Genomic DNA, 27,606 nt, shown 5'->3' with positions numbered 1-27,606 from the left:
CTGCCAAGTTTGATTCAGCAGAGCTAGTGTGCATACGTGAACTTGGGTTCACATCACATGTGCACAAAGAACCCGGCACCCGATGCAGGGATCCAAATGAATCCTTCTTCACAAACTGGGACTCCATCACCATAGGAGGGAGCAGGGGATCAACAATATACGCCATCTGAGAATGGCGTCCATTCTCACTATCAAATTTCTGAAAATTATGTATTTTCGGAGGTTGATGAATGGGGAAATAAGGATGTTAGTGTAGAGTATGTGGACCACGTTCTCAGTGATGTCACTCACCTAGATGGAATCATGATGGATGATAGTAGGGCACGCGTATTGAAGCGTGGCCTCGCTGGTAGGGGACGTGGCCTTGCAGGTAGGCAGCTTGGCCCAAAACCCAGTTTAAGTCACTCCGGGGGTCCCGGAGGTGCGGACTGCCCCCGGGGACCACTCTGTGTGCAGTGGCGGCTCCCTCAGTGTGTCAGGAGTCGAGTGCTGCATGTAATGCACCTTGGCGGGTGACCTCCTGATGCGGGCCGCACCCCCCTTGTGACGTCACTGCACGTTCTGCTTCGGGGATAACTGGTAGGCAGGAGATTTCAGTGAAATCTTCTGCATTACCTGTTTAACGAATAAAAATGAAAATTAATATTTTTACATGTCCAGACTCAGGCCCATGTGACCCTTAATCTGGCCTTGTCATTGTCACATGCCTTGGGGTGATGCTGGGGTATATTTAGTTCAGTAGCTTTTACAAATATATTTGTGCAATAACTAGCAAGAAAGTCGTGCTTTTTGCCCAGTGATCTTTTAAACAGGTGGTATATTGGTTAGTATTGCCGACTCACCACCCTAGGGCCTTGGTTCAGTTGGACCAGTTATGTGCCATACAAAGTGGTACATTTAAATCCCTAAAGACATTATTTCCTTTAAGAGCTGCACTTATGACTGCTTCCCCCTCACTTGTGTTTTATTCCTTATAGTTCAGAATGTAATCTAGCTCTGTATGCTCGTATCTGCTGCATGGGTGTGTTGTGTTACAATAAACTGCATTCAGGATTTTTTTTAACAGTAACCATAATAATTAAACTGTAATATAAACAGCCAGCCCAGTGTTTTTATAAAATGTTCTACATGTGGTTCCAGTATTATGGCTCTTGAAGGACTCCACTTCCTTTTTATCCTAAATACTTTGAACCACTTCATACAAATGTGGTTCTCATAAAAATTAAATTTACAGTTGTCATTTAGCTGCTCGTTGGAAGAACTATTTTACCCATGAACATGTACACAGCAACATCATTCAATAATACTGAGTTCTGTTACATGGTATATTTCAGGGGGGTCTACAAACTGGAATTTTCGTATGCCTAGTTGACCCCCTTCAGTGCAGGCATCGGCATGGAGTGCTCGGGGGTAGATGTCCCGACAGAAATTGCACGCGGCCCCCTCCTATGATAAAACACCCCTGGCCTTGTAGGTAAAGCTATAAATGTTTTTGAGTTTTCTGATATATATTTAGATAGCATAAATATATCAGCAGCCAGTAAAGATTAAAAAGTGGAGAGAGATAAAGTAAGAACCAATCAGCTTCTGTCACTTTACAGAATGTTGAAAAATGAGAGTTAGGAGCTGATTGGTTGGTACTTTATCTCTCTCCAAGGCTTAGTATATCTACCCCTAAGAGTCTGCTGCATAGTTCAGCTTTGCTTGCATGGAAATGAATGCAGGTATTCACCAGTATGTAGCATTGTACGTACTGTATGTCTGTGATGGCATCTCTCCTATTCATGTGCTTGGTTTGATACCCGTTATCATCATCATCATTGCATACCTCCCAACGTTTTGTTTTCTCAGTTCGGGACCCCTGCTCGCAGGTCAGAAAAGGAGGTGTGACCGTTTCCGCTAGGCCCCCTGGAGGATGACATTTTGGAGGCGTGACCGCATGTAACGCCCGATTCATGTCACACTGGGGGCGAGCCCAGCACACCTGCAGCTGCTGGGCTGCCACCAGCTTCCTCCCTGCATACGTGCAGCATCCATTCACTGCTCACCGGCACCACAGAGCAGAGCAGTGGCGTTGACAGCGTTTCCTCCCAACGTCCCGACTGCTCGCAGGTGGGCCAGTCTTCGAAAAGCGGGGATGGTTGGGAGGTATGTCCTTAGTGCAAACATGCACCAGCACTATCCTTGGTGTAAAGGATCAATTTGAAATCATGCATATCATCTCATACGCACAACTTTACATCTCATACGCACGCAATCGGCCAATTGTTGCGTACTGCGATGCAATTATTTACATATCAAAGCTGATATTAGCAACTGCGTTGCATGCATATAAGCAGAATAGCGATCCTTACTGAATCAGGCCCATGAGCCTGCAATTTTATTGCATGCCCTTGATAAACTTTGCCCCATTGCCACAAAGTCACGCCCATTCAGCCGTAAGTGGAGCAGCACACAGCTCAGTATCGTTTGGCTCTTCAGCATGTGCAAAATCCATCCGCAAAACTGGCTTGTGCTCCTCTCCACATCAGCCCCTGAGAGCGTTGTCACTTCTAGCAGCCTGTACTTTCACCATTCACCCCTTTTTTTTGTTTGCCATTGATATAAAACATAAGAATTAAAACTAAATCTCATGATAGATGTTTGTAGAAAATCTCATGATAGATGTTTGTAGAATACTGCCCTGGACATGAGTTTAGGAATTGCATACTTTGCAAAATGTGGTCTGCGTAAAGGGCTTTGGTAGGGTCCAAGGAGAGGGAAGCTGGGTGTGTACATAGCATATCTGATGAATGTAGAATGCTGGGAATTTCTGGAAAGAGTCCAGCTCAGCGCTAGGAATCCCACGGGAGAATTGTCAACCAGCTCCAGATGTCGACAGGGATGACTTCAAGCACATGGAGGCCTTTACATTAAACTTTTGTATCACTGAACAACTCTCCTGCATCTTTCACAATGTTATATTTAACCCCTCTGCTTCTCCAGGCTTACAGGCCGGGCTGCATATGAAGGTTAGACTATCACGTGCACTGTCATTTTGTACTGGCTGGTAGCTGCTATTGGTTTTCCTTCTAAATCATCTTTATGGGCTAAAAATGGAGCTTTACTTAATTTCAGACCCATAGGTTGTCACTTGGGTACTTGCTAATTATAATTAATAACAAAGATTATCTTTAACACTGCAAAAAAAAACTTTTATCACTAAACACCAAGGTGCACACCATTCCAACCCAGTGCAGATGTTCACTGAGTTAAGCAGTTATTTGCCACTGCGCATGTGCAAAAAGTCCTGAAAAGCCCTAGGGCGCATGCGTTACACAGTGTATGACAAAGATGCTGTTGTGTGCGGGACCGATGGTATCAGAAACCAAGAGGAAAAATGATGGGCATTCCTGGGCAGGAACTGGGAAATGATCTGAAGTGAATGCAAGAAAATAAGTCTCTTGGAAGTGTGATTGGAGTGTTGCGGGCATCTTAGTGCAAGCGGCTACGTTCCCAAGCACATTGCAACTTGCTCAGAGGCTGATGATGATGCACTGATGGTAACATGTCAAGGACCACCAGCAGTGTTGCAGCATGCATGGGCAGTGAAAGTGGGCGTCTCAGGGCTTGCACATTCAAGTGCATGCTAGTGCACAAGGTTAAGGCTGAAACTTACATGTGCATATTATTCCTGCTGCGATTCTGCAAACAGATGCACCAGTGGACACAGCAGTGTCCACCTCTAATTCAGGCCCATAATCTCATCATGCGTCTTGACTGCCACTTTGCTGGGGGCTGGACGGGTTCCAGGCAGGCTTGCCTACCCTCCCAATTTGGCCAGGAGCCTCCCGATTTTCGGGTGCCGCTCCCGGCCCCCCGGAAAGGCAGGCAGGCCTCCCGGAAGCTTGCGACCCTCCCGACCTCCCCCCTGAAAAAAACAGAAACCCCCGCAGCGGGGGGCCCGGTGACGCGATTCGCGCAGAATCGCGTCATCGTGGCCCCGCCCCCTGCTTCACAATGCTGAAAATAACAGCATTGTGAAGAGGGGGCGGAGTCACGATGACGCAATCGTGCGTCCCCGCCCCCGTCCCCGCCCAAAGTGTTCCACCAAATGGCCGCCCCTGCTATTAGCCGACAATCAGCTCCCTCACGGAAGGCTGGAGCTGATTGTCGGCAAGTATGGTTCCAGGAGGCTGTCGTTCTCTCCTATCAGTGCCGGAGAACTCAAATTTTGTGAGTATTCCGGACATTCCGGGAGAGTAGGCAAATGTGACTAAAGCTTAGTGCACACTAGGACGACTGGTTGGGTGTCTGGTCGATCCACCGTCCTAGCTGGCGCCGAGGGGACAGTGAATAGACACTTACTAATCGTCGGTCTGATGCAGCAAATGTATGGGTGGTCGGCTGACTGCCCATAAACACAGCACGATGTGTTGATTTATCTGCAGATACATCGCCCATCGGCTGTGCTGCACAGCCTATGTGATATGTCTGTGAACAACATCGTTCACAGACATAACGCTGGTACACACCTGCCACTGCGCCCACGATATATTGGCTGTTCAGTATATCGGCCAGTGTGTACCCAGCTCAAGATAGTTGGCTTATAAATGTATTCAGTGATTAGTAATTTAAGTGGGAAGTTGAAAGAGTTTGCATAATGGTATGTTTTTCAGTAGCATACAGTAGAGTTCTCGAATTTGCTAGTGGAGTTTTAAAAAATAAATTTTATTTAGTGGTACCTTACGTAGCAATTGAGTTTTTATGGGGTCATTTATTATATAACAAAATAATGTATTGTTTATGTGCACTTTTTTATATTTTATTGCACTGCATAAAAGGTTTATGCCCCAATAAGCAATTTCTTTAAACATGTGTTAATATGCTTAACATGATCTATGGATTTGGGTTTATTTGCACGTATACAGTAAAAGTACATGGTACATAGAAAATATGTACTATTTTAATTATTATCTACCAGGAGCAGATTCTCTAAAAAAATATAGGAAAATAATATTTTATTATAATTAGCGAAGGGAAAAATTTGAGATTTTAGTAATAAAAGATGTTTTCCATTGCACCTTCTCTGCTACCACCTGAAATAGTTGAGTGCAGCCTGCGTTACATGCACTACCACTGACCTTTTTAAATATTATTCCCCATGCTTTCAGTGAATCCTGGGGACTTCTTAAACATATAGAAGCCCTATCTGTGGTGAAAATAACCATTGTTGATGGGTGTAGGACTATTTTATTAACCCGTGTTTTGTATATATTTAGGCAATAAAATGGATGCATCTTTGAATTACAGTCAATTAAGTCTAGTTTTATAGAATTGTAGAAACTAGGATAATATTCAACAGTCCAGACTGAAAATCCCCAAATGTAAATATATTGGTAAAAACCCTATATGTACCAGCCCTAATTACATTCCATTTATGTACATCCTATAAGACAGGGATGGGGAACCTCAGGCCCGGGGGCCGTATAAGACCCTCGGAATCATTTGGTCTGGCCCTTGGAGCTTTTCTCTGCTAGCCTTATTTGGCTAGCAGGGTGCCTAGAATGGCACCCTGCAGCCAGAATCTATGCAGCAGTGCCACCTGGACTGTCTTTAGGATGCTTCACACGGTCACACCGCTGCCCTTACAGCTCCCCAGAGTATCTTCAGGATACTCCAGGCATTGCTGTAATCCCCGCCCATTGTGGCCCCACCCCTGTGTGACATCACATGGAGGGGGCATGGCCTGCACCGTGCCCGCAAATAATAATATATATATCAAAATGGCCCTCAGCAGGAAAAAGGTTCCCCACCCCTGCTATAAGATGTCACATTAATATTAAAGTGTTATATATATTTAATACAGAAATTTTGTTTTGCATGCAGAGCAAACACTGCATACCCTTGCATGCTGCATAGAAATACTAACCAGCTCTATATTTGAACAGCATTATAAAGTTACACCATCCTTACAACTCTAAATCAGGTTGTCATTTTACATTTCTCCCTTTGCAGCACAAAATGGGTCTTCCTGGTACAAATATTGTATAGCCCCAGCGTGGTTTTTTTTACAATCAACTGCTTATTGAAGAAACTGTCCAGTAGATATCATTTCCACTGTATTTAATATGATAGAGTAACTGCTATATAAGTGAAAATGTGTGTATATGTGTGTATAGATATATATGAATATATATATATTTTTTTCACTCATATAGCAGTTACTCTATCATATTAAATACAGTGATAATGATATCTACTGGACAGTTATATATATGTGTGTGTGTTTACTTTGCAGCATACAAGTGTACATATAAGTTTTAACAAGCTTTCTTTTTCTCATTGCAGTTGAGCATCAAGAGCCTGCAAGTGTAATGCTGGATATGGAGCCAACTGAAGACATAGGACTTGTTCCCAATGATACACCTCCAAAGGATATAGCAAAGGAAGATGGCCAGGTTGACACAACAGAAACCACTGATACAACAATGTCTGAAGAAAAAGTAGAGTCACCAGAACAACCCAATGAGAATCAGACCAATGAAGTCGGGTTCAGGAAAGTGTTTTCATTTGTTGGCTTCAAATTCACTGTGAAAAAAGACAAGACTGAAAAATCAGAACCCGTACAACTCCTAACTGTGAAAAAAGATGAAGTTGAAGTAAATGGAACAGACAATCACCAGGAGCCTGTTGATCCTGAAATACAGCAGGAGACCAAAGATATTGACCAGCAAGCTGAAAGTGGAGATGGGTCAGCACAGGTTGCTGAAAGTCCAGGGGAAATTCCTAATGAGAAGCAAACTAAAACAGAAGAAGCTGAAGTTGAAAAAGATCAAAAGTCTCCAGAGTCTCCAACAAATGCAGTTGTCACTGAAACGTCCTCCCCATTTAAGAGATTTTTTACACAAGGATGGGCTGGGCTGAGAAAAAAGACAAGTTTCAAGAAGTCAAAGGAGGAAGATCCACAGGAAGTAGAGAAACATATCAAAAGTGAAGAACAGGAAAAAGCTGAAGCACCAGAAGCTCTAAAAGAGGAGGAAGTAACTGAGAAAGAAACAACTGAAAATCTACCTATAACAGATGACTTAAACAAATCTGCAAGTGAGGAATCAAAAGAGTCTTTTGAAGAAAATATTCAAATTGCAGCTGCAGAAGAACCTAAACCAGAGGAATCTTCATCTAATGAACCAGAAGATACCATAAAAGCAGAAGAGGCTATTGTAGCAGTAAACACAGAAAGGACATGCACCCCTGAGTCAAATGTGTTGATCGAGATAAAAGCTGATGCGGATACTTTGGAAGCAAAATTTGAAAACCAAAAAGCTGATGGAATCACTGATGCTAGCCCACCACCTATTGAAGAAATAACTGAATCAATGCCCATTGTGGCATCTGAAACTGAAGTTTTAGAGAGTCAGCAGCCCCATTTGACATCAAGTACTGAAAGTGCAGAAGTGGAAAAAAGTCAAGAAGTCATTACTACAGAAGCAGAACTTTTGTCCTCACAAGAAAAGGCCAAAATTCAAGGTAGCCCATTAAAAAAACTTTTCAGTAGCTCTGGGTTAAGGAAACTCTCAGGAAAGAAAAGGAAAGGGAAGAAAGAGGATGATACTAAGGAAGTTACAGCAGAACCAGCCCAGGTATCACCAGAATCATCAGATGCTGCAGAAGTAGACGGTGGTGATAGTTCACCTTCATCACCTGATGAGGCAGCAGAGACATCTCCCACAGCAAAAGCATTAGAGGATGCACCTCAGGCTGCAGAAACAGAAGGAGAAGGAACAATGTCTGATGGTGAAAAAAAGAAAGATGGCATTACACCATGGGCCTCATTTAAAAAACTTGTTACCCCAAAAAGACGTCCAAAGAGGCCATCTGAAAGTGATAAAGAGGATGAGGTTGAAAAGGTTAAGAGCTCAACTATGTCTTCTAATGAAAGTGCTGCTGAAAATTGTTCTGTTGAAAATCAGGAAGAAACCAAAGAAAATGTTGAAGAGCAAAAACTTGAAAAAAGCACAGAAGAAAATAAAAAAAAAGTTGATAGCTCTGTTTCTTGGGAAGCTTTAATATGTGTTGGCTCTTCTAAGAAAAGAGCAAGAAAAACTTCTGATTCAGATGAAGAAGAAATACACAAATCACAGGAGGAAAGCAAGAAAATTGAAGAAGTAGTGCAAACTGCAGAGATTGACTCAGATAGTCCTATTACAAGTTCACAAGAACAACAAATTCAAGAAAGCCCATCACCAGATCAGGCAAACAGCCCTACTGAAACAGATGGAGGATCTACATGGCAATCTTTTAAGAGACTGGTAACCCCTAGACGTAAGTCAAGAACAAGAGTGGAAGATAAAACTGAAGAAACTGCAGCAGTAGTGAATGCTGAACAATCTACATCAGAGGGCGAAGCTGGGAAAGAAGAATCTTGGGTACCATTCAGAAAATTGATTCCTGGGAGAAAGAAGAAAAAATCTGATGGCAAACAGGAGCATACTCTTAATAATGAGACTGGTCAACCAGTAAATGAAGCTGCTGAAGATGATTATGATGAACCTGCAGTAGTTCCTTTGTCAGAGTTTGATGCTGCTGAGCAAGAAAAGCTTGATGCCCAAAAGTCTTTGGAAGAATCTGTACAAATTGATGATGTTTTTGGAGAACAACAAGGGTCATTAGAGAAACCTGGTCAAGAACTTATTCATGCAGTTACAGTGACTCTAATAGAGGGAGAAAGGGCAGTCACCAGTCTTGAAGAAAGATCTCCATCTTGGATTAGTGCAGAGGTGGCAGAGACTGTTGAGCATGCAAAGAATACTGAAGAAACCTTGACCAGAATCAAAACAGAACTGACCGTTGAAGAAACAGTTGTATTTAGCACAGTTTCACAGGTAATTTCAGAAACACAACATACATTAATGAATGAAATGGAGTTAACATCAGAAGCTTTAACTGCTCTAGAAGAAGCAATAGAAAACTCATGTGCTGAAGAAACAACTGAAATGATGTCTGCTATTTCACAGCTAGGTGAATCTGTGTCTACTGAGGAGGCTACACCTGTACCAGAGGAAGATGCTAGTATGCAAAATTTAGAAGAACAAAAGAAGCACACTGATAACATATTACATGCAGCTGCAGAAATGGCAAAACTCTCAGTTGATGCTCTAAATGCAGGCAACAGTAGCATATATATTATTAATGATGTTCCACAAAACCTGCAATATGAATTCAAAGGGGATATTTTGGAATTCCAAGAGACTCCATGTCTTCAAACGAAAATAGAAGTAACTGAAAATGAGAAGACTATTTCTCAAGTGGAACAGATTGGTGAAAGTGTTCACATTGCTGCCAATGAACAATTTGTTGTGCATACTTCTGCCAACGAGCAAGATAAAGAAAGTACCACTATTTCAACAGAGGAAATTCTCTTGGTAACCACTGAAAAAAGTGTTGGAAGTCTACCGATTTCAGCTGAAGAAAACTTGGTAAATGAAACTCTGAGTAATGATGTACAGGCAGACAGATGGCTTCCATCTTTAACCAGGGAGCAGCTTGAAAAATCTGTGTTGCTTGTTGAAAAAGAAGCTACAAAGCAATCGACTGAAGAAAATATCACTGCTTCTACCGATGTCCACCCTGAAGAAGTAGTTCCTTTTTTGAAAGAGGAGCAAGCTGAAGAAGATTATACTGTTTCTGTTGTTGCTTTAACTGACGAGGATTCTAAGTTTGATGCCCCAATTTCAATTGTGGAAGAGTCTTCTGAACAAGTTCATGAGCCAGACAAGAAAAAACCCGAAGAAGGTGTCTCTGGTATAATTAAGGATTTGCCTAAGAATGTTATCTTTGCTTCATCTGCAGAACAAGATAAAGACTTTTCACCTGACATACAGGTTCAAGAAAACATTCCTGTTTTGGAAGATAAATATGCTAAAGAGGTCTTACCCACTACAGTGGAAGTGAAGGAAGGATATGATACCACTTTATTTGAAATTAAACAAACTGTTTCTGCATTATCAGATGTGCAGGTCAAAGAAGAAGTTGTTCATGTGTTGAATGCAGTGCAGAAAGAAGACTGTATTCTTGTGTCAACTGATGTGCAGTCTGTAGAAAGTGCCTCTGTGACAGCTGAGGTTCTAGCTGAAGAAAGTACCCCTGTGTCAGCTGAGATGCATGCTGAAGAAAGTGCCCCTGTGTTAGTTGAAGTGCAGGCTGAAGAAAGTGCCCCTGTGTTAGTTGAAGTGCAAGCTGAAGAAAGTGCTCCTTTCTCAGTTGAGGTGCAAGCTGAAGAAATTGCCCCTGTGTCAGCTGAGGTTCAAGCTGAGGAAAGTGTCCCTGTTTCATCTGAGGTGCAGGCTGAAGAAAGTGTTCCTGTTTTAGCTGTGGTGCAACCTGAAGAAAGTGCCCTAGTGTCAGCTGAGGTGCAAGCACAGGAAAGTGTCCCTGCATCACCTGAGGTGCAAGCTGAAGAAAATACCACGGTGTCAGCTGAGGTACAAGCCAAAGAAAGTTTCCCTGTGTCAGCCCAGGTGAAAGCTGAAGAAAACGTCCCTGTGTCAGCAGAGGTGCAAGTTGAGGAAAGTGTCCTTGTGTCAGATGAGGTGGAAACTGAAGACAGAGCTCCTGTGTCAGATAAAGTGCTAGCTGAAGAAAGTGCCCCTTTGGCAGCTGAGGTACAAGAGGAAAAAAGTGCCCCTGTGTCAGATGAGGTGCAAGCTGAAGAAAGAGCCCATTTGTCATTTGAAGTACAAGCTAAAGAAAGTGCCCCTGTGTCAGATGAAGTGCAAGCTGAAGATAGTGCCCCTGTGTCAGCTGAGGTTCAAGCTGAGGAAAGTGCCCCTTTGGCAGCTGAGGTACAAGAGGAAGAAAATGCCCCTCTGTCAGATGAAGTACAAGCTAAAGAAAGTGCCCCTTTGGCAGCTGAGGTACAAGAGGAAGAAAGTGCCCCTGTGTCAGATGAGATTCAAGCTGAAAAACGTATCTCTGTGTCAGTTGAGGAGAAAGCTGAAGAAAATGCCCCCATGGCAACTGAAGTACAAGCTGAAGAAAGTGCCACTTTATCAGCTGAGGTTCAAGCCGAAGAAAGTTCTCCTATGTCAACTGAATTCAAAGCTGATGACTATGCCACTGTAACAGCTGAGATAAAATCTGAAGAGGGTTCCCCTCTGTCAGGCGAGGTGCAAGCTGAAGAAAGTTCCCTTGTGTCAGATGAGGTGCAAGCCGACAAAAGTACCACTGTGTCAGCTGAGGTGCAAGCTGAAGAAATTGTAGCTGTGTCAGATTTAGTGAAAGCCAAAGAAAGTGCTCCTTTGTCAGCTGAGGTGAAATATGAAGAGAGTTCCACTGTGTCAGTTGAGGAGCAAGCTGGAGAAAGTGCCCCTGTGTCAGCAGAGGTGAAAGCTGAAGAAAGTGCCCTGGTGTCACCTGAGGTGAAAGTTGAAGAAAGTGCCCCTGTGTCAGAAGAGGAGAAAGTTGAAGAAAGTGCCCTGGTGTCATCTGAGTTGAAAGCTGAAGAAAGTGCCCCTGTGTCAACAGAGGTGAAAGCTGAAGAAAGTGCCCCTGTGTCAGCAGATGTAAAAGCTGAAGAAAGTGCCCTGGTGTCACCTGAGGTGAAAGCTGAAGAAAGTGCCCCTGAGTCACCTGAGGTGAAATCTGAAGAAAATGCCCCTGTGTCACCTGAGGTGAAAGCTGATGAAAGTGCCCCTGTGTCACCTGAGGTGAAAGTTGAAGAAAGTGCCCCTGTGTCACCTGAGGTGAAAGTTGAAGAAAGTGCCCCTGTGTCACCTGAGGTGAAAGCTGAAGAAATTGCCCCTGTGTCACCTGAGGGGAAAGTTGAAGAAAGTGCCCTGGTCTCACCTGAGGTGAAATCTGAAGAAAGTGCCCTGGTGTCACCTGAGGTGAAAGCTGAAGAAAGTGCCCCTCTATCAGCAGAGGTGAAAGATGAAGAAAGTGTTCCGGTGTCACCTGAGGTGAAAGCTGAAGAAAGTGCCCCTGTGTCACCTGAGGTTAAAGTTGAAGAAAGTGCCCCTGTGTCACCTGAGGTGAAAGTTGAAGAAAGTGCCCTGGTGTTAACTGAGGTGAAATCTGAAGAAAGTGCCCTGGTCTCACCTGAGGTGAAATCTGAAGAAAGTGCCACTGTGTCAACAGAGGTAAAAACTGAAGAAAGTGCCCCTCTATCAGTAGAGGTGAAAGATGAAGAAAGTGTTCCTGTGCCAACTGATGTACAAGCTCAAGAAAGTGTCTTGGTGATAGCTGAGGTGAAATCTGAAGAAAATTCTTCAGCTGAGGTGCCGGCTGAGAAATTTGTTCTTACTGAGTTGAAATCAGAAGTCTCTGTCCATGAAATGAAGCTCGAAGAAGTTCTGGTTGCAGCTAAGATACAGAGTGATGAAGATGCTAGTGCTAAATTGTCAGCTATACATTCTGTGTCTGAGATGAAGATTACAGATGTTCCTTCTGTAAATGAGGTACATGATACTGAAAGTATCCCTTTTGTGTCTGTGTTGCAGACTGAAGAAAGTGTCCCTTCTGTGAGTGAAGAAGTAGATGGAATTAAAGATGAAGCTGGAAACTTAAATAGTGTGACCATTGTAGACCAATTAACTTTAGGTCATGAAGGCATTACAGAAGTGAAGGAGGAAGTAATCACCACTGATATTCCAGAGTTTGAAAGTTTGGAGGCCAGAAGCACATCTGAGCCAGTAACTGCAGCTGCAGTGGAAGAACAGATCTTAGCAGAGACTGTAAAACCTATTGAGACAACAAGAGATATTATACAGCATGTTCAAATTACTGATAACACAAGAGTTGAATGCAATGAAGAAACTTCCCAGGGGCTGCAGACCGTTGTAGAGTCTGTCTCTCAGAAAGCTGCAGCTATTGTGGATGCTGCAATAGAAGCAGCTACAAATTGTTTTGTTGTGGTCGCTACCAGTAATGGTGACACACTTGAGGAGGCGCCGGTAACAGAAAATGGAGACCTTACAGAAGAAACTGTTGTCCCATCTATCTGCATTGAATCTCGCAGTACAACTACTATACAAAATATAACTGAAACAGCCATGGAAAAAGCAATTGATATTGGTTATGACAGTGATGTTGTCAGCATAAAACAAGGACAAGGTCAGGAAAATGATCTTGATACTGAAGCTCATAAAGCTGTACCTGTGTGTGAGCCCATCAAAGTTGTTAACACTGTAGCTTATCGAGAACAGCAGAATGTAGAAGGTGTTGAGGATTCTCAAAAAGAAGTATTTGTTATTAGAGTGGAGCTACAAACTAAAGGAAATTCAAAGGAAGACCTCAAATGTGCGATTCAGAAAAATCAAACAGACAGAGTACTAAAAAACGATGAACACAAACCATCCACTGTACAGTGTGACTTAACACAGGGTAGCGATTTGGTGGAACAGGAGTCAGCACAGTTGGTACAAAACACAAAGGAAGAAAGCAAGTCATGTGTTCCCAGTTACATCCAGGAAGAGATATCAACTCATACTGCCTCTTCAGAAGTGAATACACAGGAACAGTCACAAACTGTGGAATCCTGAGACTTAATGTAAGTTACACATTTTAGCTGAGTGCAAACCAAAAATCAGATGTTATTTATTGTATTCTAAAATTATTTAAACCAACTATTTTAATTTGTGTATGAATTCATGGTCAAGTACTGTATCATTTAGTGTAGTTCCCAGATACAAATTAAGCTGCCATCCAAGTTGACAAATACTTCATATGTACATTTATTTGGGTTTGAAATAGTTTTTGGAACAACTCAAGTGCTCACGCCTTGTTCTTCTGCGATTTTATAATGTTAGTACAACTACATTCAACTGCATTCAATTATATTTGCAATAATGTACTCCCCGGTATCCCTAGTTTTAATTTGAAAAGTATTAGAAGAGGGAGAAATCCTAGTAGCAGTACAAGTCACAAGAAAATCTCAGCTGGTTGACCTGAGCACTAAGCAACAGGGTCGATATCCAATTTGGTGTCATATCTGGATGACCAACAGAATGAGTAAAAGCTCGGCTGTCTAGCTTTCTATGTATTTTAGCACCAGTACCTTATGGGATCCTATAGCTCTTTACACATCAGGAACTAAGGAACTCTAACGTCTTTTTGTCATTTAATCTAATGTTGGCAACTGCAATATAGTTTCAGTTGTGGCTGTTACACACATTAATAAGTGATCTAAAGTTATGTGATCACTGCCGTTAGGAAATGCGGTTTGAAGGCACATAAAAACACCATAGGTGGGGATTACACTACCTAGCTCCCGGCACTAACAGAAGTTAGTGATCAACCGATATCATTAAATTTCTCTGCTTTGAAGGAACATGCTTGAAAATAATTGTGCACTCTGGCCAATAGCTGTCACTCGACTACATCAGCCTGTCCTAGTGATGCCAAAGTACTCTCATTCAGTTTGTCCCACGTATGATACCAAATTGGCTAACGACCCTGTTGCGTAGTGCTCAGGTCAACCAGCATGTTTGGCCCATGTGTAGCTATCTTCCTTTAAGAGAACATTCATATATGCAAGTTCTCAAATATGCAGTATGAGATTACTAACACCAACAAGGTGCTCTAGTCCGAAGAGTGAGGACACCTCATTACAAGTAAGACTGTCTATTGACAAATACCTCTATAATAGAACCAATCTAATGCTGAATCAACGCAGTCAACTGCTACAAACACTTAAGTCTTAAAAGCATCTAGATGAAAAATGATCCTCTCAGCAGCAACATCAGTTATTTATTAAAATAACATGCTGTTATGATTAATGACCCATGCTGATTCAGCCTCTACATACAACAATCATAGATGTGAATGTATCTTCCTAGGATGCTTAGCGGGGTAATCCTGCTGCTTGACTTCAGAGCTGAGTAAACTGAAAGGGCCATAATCTAAATAGTCATCATCCAGGGGTCTTGGTCTGTATTGAGCCACACAATATTTATTAACATTATTTTGACTAAAATAAAGTGAAAAAGGGTGTTTTCACACCCTTTTCACATTATTTTAGTATCACCGATAGTTATTACAGGACAATTGGAGTAGAATGCGTAAAATTCTACTCCAACCCCTAAGTATCACTTATTTTTAGTAAAGCAGATCGCATTTCCCATAACTGTAATGGGAAATGTGATCCGACCAGAGTTACTAAAAATAAAATGTGAAAAAATATCGGGGAAAGCCCTGTGATAATAACGCCACCTGGAGGTGGCGTTATCCAGGGTCTCCCTCGGTTACCGGACTCCTGGTCCACTCTAACGGAGAGAGAAGAGCCGGGAGTCGGTCCCAGTAATCAGCTGTGTGGTCTAAACAGACCGCAAGCTGATTACTGTAAAAAAATGGAAAAAAAAAATAGTAAAAAACAAGTTTACTTACCTGACTCCAGGGACCGGTGATCGGGCCTCCGGTGATGACTCCCCTCCGGTCAGCTGGTCCCCCATAGTGTACTGCTGCCCGGTCATCAGGTGATCGGGTCCCAGTGCAGTATGGGAGATCACCTGACCGGAAGAATGGAGAACATCATCGGAGGCCCGGAGCATGTAGGTAAGTGTAATTAAGGGAGAGGGGGGTCCGCGATAACGGGGGGCGGGGCTTAGCACCGGGGACGGGGCTTAGCGCCGGGGGTAGCAGCGGCGACCGGTCGGCGCATGTGCGGGCACTTAGTCACGGTATTTTTTGCGAAAATACCGTGATAAGGCTCCGAAGGGGATCCGCAGGGACAGAGCTTTATCGCAAGCTCTGTCCCTGCAAGGGATTTTAGTAAATCCCTGGTGATATTGCCTGTATTCGCAATGCGAATTCAATCATTAATATCACACTACAATCTGCATTCAATATGCGGATTGTAGTAAATAGAGTCCAATGAGGTCACTTCCACTACTGTGTGTAGTTATTTTTGAATGACTTTTAAAATGAAAAAGCACATTTACTAATTCTATCCTCTTATTTCATTCAACAGTTTAATGCAGGATTGAGGAGATAGGATGAATGTGAAAGCTGATGAAGCTGCCAAAGAGTGAAAACTATAACGTGAAAAGAGCTGACAACTCTTGATTCAACGAATGGAACAACTCTGGTCTCATTTATAGGAATAAACTGTATGACAATCCTGAGGTCTTATCAGGAGCTTTAGCCAGAATTGTCCCTCATTCCTAAATATTTAATGTCCTTCTCAAGGCTCTCCTATGTTCTTGTTTGCCAGGCTAATATCGTAAGAGGAGGAAACTAGGTAACTGTTTTTCTATTTGCCTTTTAAAGGTACAGGGCACCAAAGTCTTAAGTCTGGCTTCAGGCTGTATGTTTAGCTACAATATAAATAGCTAAGAGGTTACTGCTAGCGTTATATGTTTAGTATGACATGTCCAGAACTGGAGGGGGACCTCTTGTGTATTTATGTGTATATCTTCAAACTGTTTCTCATTTTATTGTATATTTCCTTTTTTTCAAGAATATATGTATTAAAGAAGAAGTAAACAGCAAACTAACCAAACATAATACATACAACGTCTGCTAAGTAAAGCTACCTGCATGTAATAACAAATATATATTTCAGCAGCTTTCCTTTTTAAAAAATAAATATAAAAAGGACAACTTGTCTAACCAAAGGCTGAAATTAGTATCTCAGATTAGCTTTAAAAAAAAAAGCAAAAATGTGTTTGCTGTTTTATTGTCTTCTAAAGAAAGTTACTTGTTTGAGGAAAGAAACTGTAGACGTTATTGTTTATGGTGACATTTAAATTATTACCCAAAGTTATATAAATAATACATACATATATTAACTGCACTATGAATTTTATAAAGACACATTTTCAATTGTTTACTTTATGTTTTTTTTCGGTGTACTTTTGCCTTCATTATGTCACACATATGATCTGGGTAAGTGCAGCTTTGCATCTGAATTATCTACCGGTGAAATAAGTGACTCAGTTTAAACAGTTGCCTTTGGCTTTTCTTTGTCAGGTTGCATCTTAGGTTCATTAATGCTGGTTCTCACTACTACTCAAATGGAGAGTCCTCATAGATCTTTGTTCCAGAAGAGGTGACCTATTTGCACCATTTTTTTTTTTAAATGTGTTTTCATTATTCTACTGTACATTTTGCTAAACTGTGATTTCTAAACAATATAAGTTCAAATAAAACTCCCTGCTTTTATTTCTGTGTTTGGACTTTGTTTCAATAATTGTTATGGAGAATTCAGATATCTTCTCAAACTAAGTATTGTATAGATAGCACAATTATTACATCCAGGAAATATAAAATAAAACTCGTCACTAGCATAAATGACTGGTAATAACAATGTTTATAGATTACATTATTTTAGATTTCACTCAAATGTATTAATCTACATTATTAACCTTTATAAACAATCTCAGACTTTTCAGACAAAATGATAACTTATCTAAAAGATGATATTTATTTAGTTATTTATAATGCTCAGTTCCACATTCTGCTGTCTGAGGCAGCTGTTGCAGTCAGTCTCATTATTTGCCCACCACTATCGACAAATCAATAACTCAGTGGCGTAACTACTGCCCCCGCAGCCCCCGTGGTGGCTTGGAGGCGCTGGGTAGCTTGGGGGCGACGGGGGCAGTAGTTACGCCACTCAGTTGCAAAACTCCCGTAAGTATGAAGGGTGCAGGGGGTGCGGTCGCACCCCCTGCACCCTCCATCTGCTGGGCGCCCGTTGAGTGTTACCAGCGGGCGCCCAGCTCCTATTCAAACCCCCAGCGGCAGCCGGACGATGGAGCTCCCTCCGTCTTCCGGGTCCCGCAGGGCACTATGGGAGTGACGTCATGACGTCACTCCCATAGTGCCGAGGAGCAGAAGGAGTGAGCTCCGTCTTCCGGGTCCCGCAGAGCACTATGAGAGTGACGTCATGATGTCAGTCCCATAGTGCCAAGGAGCGGACGCCGGGCTATGGACGGCTGCTGCACTGGAGCGGGGATAAAGGTAAGTGGTTTTTGTGTGTGTGTGTGTGTGTGTGCGCGCAGGGGGGAGCAACTACAGGGGGCTCACTACATGGGGCTCACTACATGGGGCTCACTACTGGGGGCTCACTACTGGGGGCTCACTACTGGGGGGCTCACTACAGGGGGCTCACTACAGGGGGCTCACTACAGGGGGCAACTACTGGGGGTCCACTACTGGGGGCAACTACTGGGCACAACTACAGGGGGCACTACTAGAAGGGGCACAACTACAGGGGGAATTACTTGAAGGGGCACAACTACAAGGGGCACTGCATATGGGCACAACTACAGGGGGCACTACTTTAATGGGCACAGTAACAGGGGGCACTATAATGGGCACTACTACAGGGGGCATTGCATAAGGGGCACTATTACAGGGGGCATTGCATAAGGGGCACTAGTATAGGGGGCATTGCATATGGGGCACAACTACGGGGGGCACTACTTTAATGGGCACAACTACAGGGGGCCCTGCATAATGGGCACTACTACAGGGGACATTGCATAAGGGGCACTATTACAAGGGGCATTGCATAAGGGGCACTAGTATAGGGGGCATTGCATTTTGGGGCACAACTACAGGGAGCACTGTATAAGGGACACTAACTTGATACACACAGTTTACAGGTTATAAACTATGTTCCCCAGGGGGTGCCTGAAACTTTTTTGGCATGGGGGAGCAAAATTTATAGTTATGCCACTGTTCTCACTTGTAGCTTCCTCTTCTTATATCCCTGGCATCTCCTGGCAGCCCCTATCTGATCCCTGGCTGATTCCCCCTCCATATGGCCTCCTCCCCAAGTACATTCAGTCACATCCTCTTTTATTTAACTATCTGCCCTACAATTTCTGATGGCAGCCCTGCTGACAGCCACCAATTCCTGCCCAGATGTTACCTGCACACCTCAAGCTCCCTTGCCGGTGAGTTCAGCTGCTGGCGCAAGGTACATACAAAGATGTCCCCGCTGCTGATATTTGCTGCATATACACTACAAGTAGCGCTCTTTCTATACCTTCAGTCTATGATCTACACTGTTGGCTCTACTGATGGACAAATCCTGCTGCAGGTGCAGCTTTACCAGCGCTCTCCTACATCTAGAGCTGGTGAGTTATATTGCATAATTTTTATGTATCATCACTGCAGCCATTGGATTCACAATGTATTTGGCAGTGACACCTTGATAACAGTGGTACAATGGGATCGGTACCCCTTCATCGTACTGGACAAATCAGATTTGTCATGGCCCCTCCCATGAAGCCACTCCCCTTTTTGGTCGCACGTTTGGGGGTGCGTCAATGCTCTTTCTGGTCTATGGCACCAAAAAGTCTAGTTACAGCTCTGCCTGCACAGCTGATTGGAGTGTCCTCAGGACCAGTGCCGTAACTAGTGTATTTAGAGCCCAGGGCAAGTAAAAAAATGGAGCCCACCCAGTAGGTGAGCACGCTGGAAAATGGTCACATGAAGCAAGGGGCATGGCTACTGGAAAATGGGGGCATGGCCACTGTTTCTCGTCACTCTGAGAACATTTCTTTCCATTCCATATGCACCTTAATGCCCCAAGCAGCAGTGCCCCTCTTGCAATGCCCACTGTAGTAATGCCCCTTATGCAATGTCCCCAGTAGCAGTGCCCCCTGTAGTAGTACCCCTATACAGTGCCCCCAGTAGTGCACCCTTATACAGTGCCCCTTATGCAGTGCCCCCAGTAGTGCCACTTATAAAGTTCCCCTAGTAATGCCCCTTATACAGTGCCACTAGTAGTGGTCCCTGTATGCAGTGTCCCCAGTAGTGGTCCCCCCTATGCAGTGCCCTTTATACAGTGCCCAAGTAGTCCACCCTGTACAGTGCCCCCAGTAGTGGTCCCCCTATACAATTGTCCCAGTAGTGCCCCTTATACAGTGCTCCCAGTAGTGGTCCCCCTATGCAGTGCACCCAGTAGTAGTCCCCCCTATGCAGTGCCCCCAATAGTGGTCCCCCTATGTAGTGCCCCATATATAATGGCCCCAGTAGTAGTCCCCCCCATGCAGTGTCCCCAGTAGTGGTCCCCCCTATGCAGTGCCCTTTACACAGTGCCCAAGTAGTAGTCCACCCTATACAGTGCCCCCAGTAGTGGTCCCCTATACAATTGTCCCTGTAGTGCCCCCAGTAGTGGTCCCCCTATGCAGTGCACCCAGTAGTAGTCCCCCCTATGCAGTAGCCCCAATAGTGGTGCCCCTATGTAGTGCCCCTTATATAATGGCCCCAGTAGTAGTCCCCCCCATGCAGTGCCCCAGTAGTTGTCCCCCCGATGCAGTGCCCCCAGTATTGCCCCTTATGTAGTGCCCTAGTAGTAGTCCCCCCCCAGCAGTGCCACTAGTAGTGGTCCCCCCATGCAGTGCCCCCAGTAGTGGTCCTCCTAAGTAGTGTCCCTTATATAATGTCCCCAGTAGTAGTCCCCCCTATGCAGTGCCCCAGTAGTGGTCCCCCCGATGCAGTGCCCCCAGTATTGCCCCTTATAAAGTGCCCCAGTAGTAGTCCCCCCCCCAGCAGTGCCCTCAGTAGTAATCCCTCACTGTGCAGTGCCCCCAGTAGTAGTCCCCCTATGCACTTGCAGTGCCCCTTTATATAGTGCCCCCAGTAGTAATACCCCCCCTATGCAGTGGCCCCAGTATCCCTGATGCAGTGCCCCTTATATAGTGCCCCCAGTAGTAGTCCCCCCCTAGCAGTGCCAGACAAAGACACACACAAAAAAATAAAATAAAAAACACCTAAATCCCCGCTCCTGCACCACTCCTCCGTGACTATGTCCTCCTAAACTGGCCCGCTCTGCATTATGGGAGAGACATCATGAATGCTCTCCCATCACTTACTGCGGGAGCCAGAAGATGGAGCTCATGAGTGCGCTCCAGCCCGGCTCCGGCAGTGGGCACAGCAGCCAATGAGAGTCTGTCTGACTCTCATTGGCTGCCATAACAAACACACTGCCACCGCATAGTATGAGTGTACTAGCCGGCGGCGGTGTTTGTTACTGTGTAGTGCCCCCCGCGCTGCCGGTCCGATGGCGCCCAGGGCATGAGCCCTGCTCAACCCCACCTTAGTTACGCCACTGCCCAGGACGCTGCATTCAGCACTGCACCACACTTCCCGATGCTGCCGGTCCGGCCCCCAATGTGCAACGTAATAACGTCATGCGAGTCGTGTCATGACGTTGGGCGCTCAGGGGGGGCGGGCCTGCACCGGGCGCATTTGAGCCCTGTTACGGCCCTGAATAATTGTTTGCTATGGGCAACTTCTCGACTTGTCCACCTTTCCACTCTTCTTGATACATTTCTCTATTAATATCTGTAAATTGTAAAATGGAGTGAGATCTTACAGGTGCGATTAACCTTATTGGAAAAGGGGAGGAAATAAAATTTACATAAATCATGGTATCCCAAAAGGAACTTTTCAGCTTCATCTTTAGAAAAGAGAAAAATTCAAAGTGTATACTTATTTTTTCAGTACAGTTTTGTCAACATTTTTAATGAGAACGTAATGAAAAATATGTTTAAAACCTAAAATAGAATAAAAGAAAATTTTGCCATACATTTACAAGACAGTGTCATCAGTCATGATATTGGTTTATAACAGAGCCTGTCTACCTCCAGAATTTCTGCAAACTTGCATACACACATTCATTCTTCCATGGTTGAATGTCCTGTTCTGTTGTTACCTAGTGGGTAAGAAGATAGGGATCTCTGATCTCTTTAGAATTTTTAATCAATAACGTTAGAAGACATTAATTGAAGAAACATGAATATTGTTTGTACTAGTTTTTACTTTTTTCTTGAAAACGCATTACTATAGACATCTGTAATGGAATCTGCATCCAGTTATAAGATCAGATCACTGGTGTGGTATATTTTGTCAACATTCATCATGTCAACATGAAAATGTTGACCTGGTCATAATGTTGACATGTTCTCAATGTCGACATTGACCATGTCCAAATTTTGAAATGTCGACATTATTATGTTGACAAAATGTCCCTGGTGGTCTAGCAGTGACTTACCTGGTAAGGCAGGTCCGGTGGTTCCAGTGTTGTCTTCGGGGCTGGTGGTCATCTAATGAAGACTTCCAGTAGCACTTGCGGGGTAAATTTGCCTAACGCCTTACCCTCCCTCTAGTACCTAATGTTAACCTTCTCTTCCATAGCCTATGCCTAACTCTCCCCTCCCATAGCCCAAACATAGCCTCCCATCTTGCAGCCTAGGTCTAACCCTCCCCCTAGAGCCTAATGAACCTCCCCTCCTGCAGCCTAACCTTGCTCCTAGTGCAGGTGTGGAAGTCTCCGACGTGTTGTGACCTGTTGGCCTTTCTCAGGGAGTTACTGAGCTGTTCTGAGGGCTGGCTATTTAACAGCAGAATCCTGGGCTGTTAATTGGTCAGCTGTTGTCTTTGGGCTAAACAGAGACGTGTGGGAATGTTGAGTTCGGCTGTGTGGATTGGTGTGGGTGGCAGATGTCCAATCAGATGGTGTGGGTATGTGGGCGTGGGCTGCTTGAGGACTGTGGATTCAGTCATAAGTGTAGGTGATCGGGAAGTGTGTATATGTGTGTGTGGAGCTGATGGGGGCCATGGATGGTGTAACGTGTGGGGGCGTGTCTGGACAATAACGTGGGTTGGTATGTAGTGGTGTGTGGGGGTAAGGGGAAGCCGATGGGGGCCATGGGTGGTGTGATGTTTGTGGGGGCATATCTGAGCGGTGATGTAGGTTGCCATGCCGTGGTGTGTGTCGGGGTAAGGGGAAGTGGTGTGCTTGGTTGCAGGGCTGTGGGTTATGACGGGTATGTGGGGATTGTGATAGTGCCATGAATTGGGTAGCTTTGATGGTGGGTATGTGCCGAGTGGGCGGTGGGCAGTGGTGTCGCTAGGGCGACTGGCGTGGTCTGTGTTGATATGTATGTGGGCATGGAGTTTTATTGTGGGGGTTGTTTTAGGTATGTGACGTGTTTAAGGAGATGTGGTGGCGGGTTTGTACGTGCTGTCGGGGGTTCGTATGTATGCCCTATTGGTGTCTATGTGGAGTGTGCTGACGGGCGGTGTCCATCACTCAAGAAATACTTCATGTCACACCCAGCCACCAAACCACCACCCACACCTGACAGCTACAAACACACCCAGCTAAAACCACCATCCAAATTCTACCACAGCCACTGGAAAGGCCTCCTAATCCACACCTTTGAAACACTAGTCATGGACGATATCAATAAGATACCCACACCGAAGAACCAAAACCAGGACCTCATAATCAAACCAGCAGACAAGGGCGGAGGGATAGTCCTGCTCAACAAACCAGACTACATTGTGGAATCACAGACACTACTACAAGATGAACACACATACAAGATACAACAAACTCAACAACATACTCAAAACAGGCCTCAGAGACGGCATTCTGACAAAACAAGAACACTATTTCATACACAACCCACACCACATCATTCCCGTCTTCTAATACCTCCCCAAAATACACAAAGACACCACCAACTCCCCCGGCAGACCCATCATATCCAGCATCAACTCCATGACAGCTAACCTTTCACAGTACATAGACCACATGCTACAACCATACATTAAAAAACAACAATCATACTTACAAGACACTACACACATACTCAAAACACTGGAAGGAGTCACTTGGGGTGATGACCACTGGCTGGTAACCATCGACGTTACATTACTATACACCATTATCGACCTCGCACAGGGACTCGAAAGCATACAACACTTCCTGGACAAAGACCACACACACTGGACCACCGACAGACCCAATTCATCCTGACAAGTATAGACTACATACTAACACACAATTATTTCTGGTTCGATGGTGACTACTACAGACAGAAGACTGGGACGCGATGGGGACTAGATTTGCCCCCAGTTATGCCAACCTTTTCACGAGCAGATGGGAAGACTCACACATCTGGGCGGGACATAACTGGGGAGCAAATCTAGTCCTATCAACAAGATACGTAGACAACATTTTCTGCATCTCGCAAGGACCCTTAGACACCCTCAAAGATTTTCTAACATACATCAACAACAATGACAGAAATCTCAAATTCACATCCCAATACAGCCAATCAGACATCAACATCTTCGACCTACATATCTTCATCGAACAACAACAGATCCAAACAAAAACATACCACAAGCAAGTTGACGTCAACAGCTTTATCTTGTCTGACAGTGGTCACCACCCCAACTGGCTCCTCAACATACCACTAGGTCAATTCAAACGCATAAGACGGAGCTGCACAAAACTTACAGACTACTACGAACAAGGGGAAAGACTGAAACAACAATTCACAGAGAAAAAATATGACATAGACTCGTTGCAGAACACACTACAAAAGATAGGGAATGAGGACAGAAAACCAATACTCACATACAAAATAAACAAAGACAACCACATGACAGATACAATCCCCTTCATCACACAGTACAACACCAGCGCAACACGAATCAAACAAATCATACACAAACAATGGAACCTACTCCTAAAAGATGACATACTTGCAGAAACACTACCATCACAACCCAAAATAATCTACAGAAAGGCACCAGACATCAAAAACAAACTAGTCTGAAACCATGTCCCTCCGCCCACCCTCAAACAAATGACATTAAGTAACCAACCCATGAAAAAGGGATTCTACCACTGCGGCACCTGAAGCAATTGCCGAACTCTAGGGTACAGAAGCACCAAACCAACCACCACCTTCACTTTAACTAACACAGGCACAGAATATACTATCCAAGAACACATCTCCTGCAACACCAGCCACATGATCTACTTACTACAATGCACATGCAACCGACAATATGTAGGCAGGACAATTAGGCCACTGAAAAACAGAGTGGCAGGAACATTTCAAACAAATCCGACAACCACAACGTCCCAGTACACTTCCAGGATAAACACCAGAGCAACCTCAAAGATTTAAAATTCACAGGCATCAAAACCATCAAAAAAAAACTGGAGAGGAGGCGACATTATCAAACTACTCAACAAAGAAGAACTGCACTTTCACACCACACGGCCTCAACATTGATAACGAAATCCAGTCAGTCATCTCCAAATAAACACACCACAAACCCTCCATTTATTATCACCAACAACACACCGACCCAGAGGAACACAACACCTGCCACCCACCATAACCAACACCACCACCCGCCATCACCCACCACACCATCAGACACACCACCACCAAACACACCACTCACCCACAATCAGCACACCCCATGACTAACCACCACCACTAACACCACTACCCCCAAGGCACCAAATAACCTCCCACACCCCCGGCAACACCACTCCACACAATAAGACACCATGACCAAACCCAGACAGTACACCAATCATCCCAAGCACCCCATATCGGCCACCATACAGACTATTTAACCAACACAACTCAGCACACGGTGCAAACACGTGATCAGTCGCACAACCACAGACACCACCTGAACCCCAGCTCCATCCCGGTCACACTTTCGACATCCCCCCTCCTCCCTGGCTTTTTTTGAATCAGTATCCCGGGCAGACCACCCCCCAGGGGTGGTCCCAGCATACACGCTGCAACCCAGCCTCCCAGCAGCTCACCCATCCACACCTCTGGCTCCGCACCACCAGCGGCACGACCAAGACCAATTTCAGCTGCATACTACGGTCGCTGACCTCCGCAGACCAATCAGAACAGCCGTGCACTTGCAGCACACCAGCAACACGCTGATCCAGCTCACCAACAAACCTGCAGCTTCCAACCAATCTGCAACGGCCGCAACGTCGACCTACATCACCACAACAAAAAACCTACCGGTGGGTAAGTACTGCCAAGACTCACACCAACACGCGGGACACCGCACAGGTGTTCCAACCCACTCTGCAAATCCCCCCACCCCCGAGACTTCCTAGACTGTCGACCATAGGTCCAGCAGGGGTGATGTGCAAGGTCACTGAACCGCACAGGAAGGAGCCCCCTAAAAGGGTCCACCTACCTCCCCAGTCTCATCACCACTCATCACTGAACCCCACCCACCTGCCCGGGATCTTAACAGAGCAGCATTGTGACTACTCAATAAAAGATTTTGCCCAAAATTACTGTGTCTCGCTGGCCTCATTTTGATCCTATTCCATTCCCCTTTTCACATTACTCCAAACTACACTCCATACCCAATCACACCCTCCTCACTCCCAAAACATCACCACCACCAGAAGAAACATTCTAATTAACACCACTCACAAACACACACAAGTCATCACCAGTACTAGCAGGAAGAGCGCACCTTATCCCCCCTACCCCCAATTGTACACCACCACTACAGACACAACACAACTAGACCAACATGACAGACGAAACAGACACGCCCATATTCCATCATATACGACAGACACCACATGGCAGCACACTCCACATAGACACTGATAGGGCACACATACGAACCCCCAACAGCACGTACAAACCCACCACCACGTCTCCTTAAACATGTCACACACCTAAAACAACCCCCACAATAAAACCCCACGCCCACATACATATCAACTCACACCATGCCAGTCGCCCTAGCGACACCGCCGCCCATCGCCCACTCCGCCCACTTGGCACATACCCGCCATCAAAGCTACCTGATTCATGGCACTATTACAATCCCCACATACCCGTCATAACCCACAGCCCCGCAACCAAGCACACCAACACTTCCCCTTACCCTGACACACACCACGACATGCCAACCTACGTCACCACTCAGACACGCCCCTACAAACGTCACACCACCCATGGCCCCCATCGGCTTCTCCTTGCCCCGACACACACCACTACATGCCAACCCACGTTATCGTTCAGACATGCCCCCACACACGTTACACCATCCATGGCCCCCATCAGCTCCACACACACACATCCACACTTCCCGATCCAAGAGCAGTCAGCCACACCTACACTTATGACTGAATCCACAGTCCTCAAGCAGCCCCGCCCACGCCCACACATCCACACCGCCTAATTGGACATCTGCCACCCACACCCACACCAATCCACACAGCCGAACTCAACACTCCCACACACCTCTAATTAGCCCAAAGATGACAGCTGACCAATTAACAGCCCAGGACTCTGCTGTTAAATAGCCAGCCCTCAGAACAGTTCAGTAACTTCTTGAGAAAGGCCAACAGGTCGCAACGCGTCAGAGACTTCCACACCTGCACCAAAGAATACTTACCTCTGAATTCTTGAACGTTGGTCCACGCATCACCCGTCTGCTCGCACTTCCCCAGCGGCACCCAGAATTACGTCCGGGTCCCTCACACCCGTCGAGCAGCAGCAGCGGCACACCTCTACGGACACCGGCACCTCTCACACATGGCTGTACCCCCGCTAGCGTGCAACCCATGCAGCCGTGCCAGAATCAGCACGTGCAACTCCCCAACCAGCGCTGGGTCGAGTTCGACACACACAGCCGGCACCCATCACGCCGCAGCTACTGTCATGGCACGCGCCACTGTCTCGCACTTACACAGGGCGAACGCATACAGCCAGCGGGTCACCCCTGCCCTTCACCCACGGGCACGTGGACGGCCCACGTCAGCCCAACAGAACATCTGGCCCCAACTGGACTTTGAGGAAG

General features: G+C 45.1%; 1 protein-coding gene across 2 annotated transcripts in view; it reads left to right on the top strand.

Annotated features, from left to right (window-relative positions):
• Nucleotides 1-17,139, top strand: part of AKAP12 (A-kinase anchoring protein 12) — a 176,317-nt gene extending 159,178 nt beyond the window's left edge. For both annotated transcript variants that reach the window (XM_088474402.1, XM_088474403.1), the window contains 2 exons: nucleotides 6,331-13,528; nucleotides 15,947-17,139. In XM_088474402.1, the coding sequence (XP_088330528.1) occupies nucleotides 6,331-13,520 (7,190 nt within the window). In that variant the 3' untranslated portion in view covers nucleotides 13,521-13,528; nucleotides 15,947-17,139. The remainder of the gene's footprint in view (nucleotides 1-6,330; nucleotides 13,529-15,946) is intronic.
• Nucleotides 17,140-27,606: the final 10,467 nt, after the last annotated feature.

Source organism: Taudactylus pleione, unplaced genomic scaffold, assembly GCF_031769625.1.
Source record: "Taudactylus pleione unplaced genomic scaffold, aTauple2 ptg000154l, whole genome shotgun sequence".
NCBI classification, from domain to species: domain Eukaryota; kingdom Metazoa; phylum Chordata; class Amphibia; order Anura; family Myobatrachidae; genus Taudactylus; species Taudactylus pleione.
The sequence above is the reverse complement of the archived record's forward strand: the minus strand, read 5'-3'. Positions and strand labels throughout refer to the sequence as shown.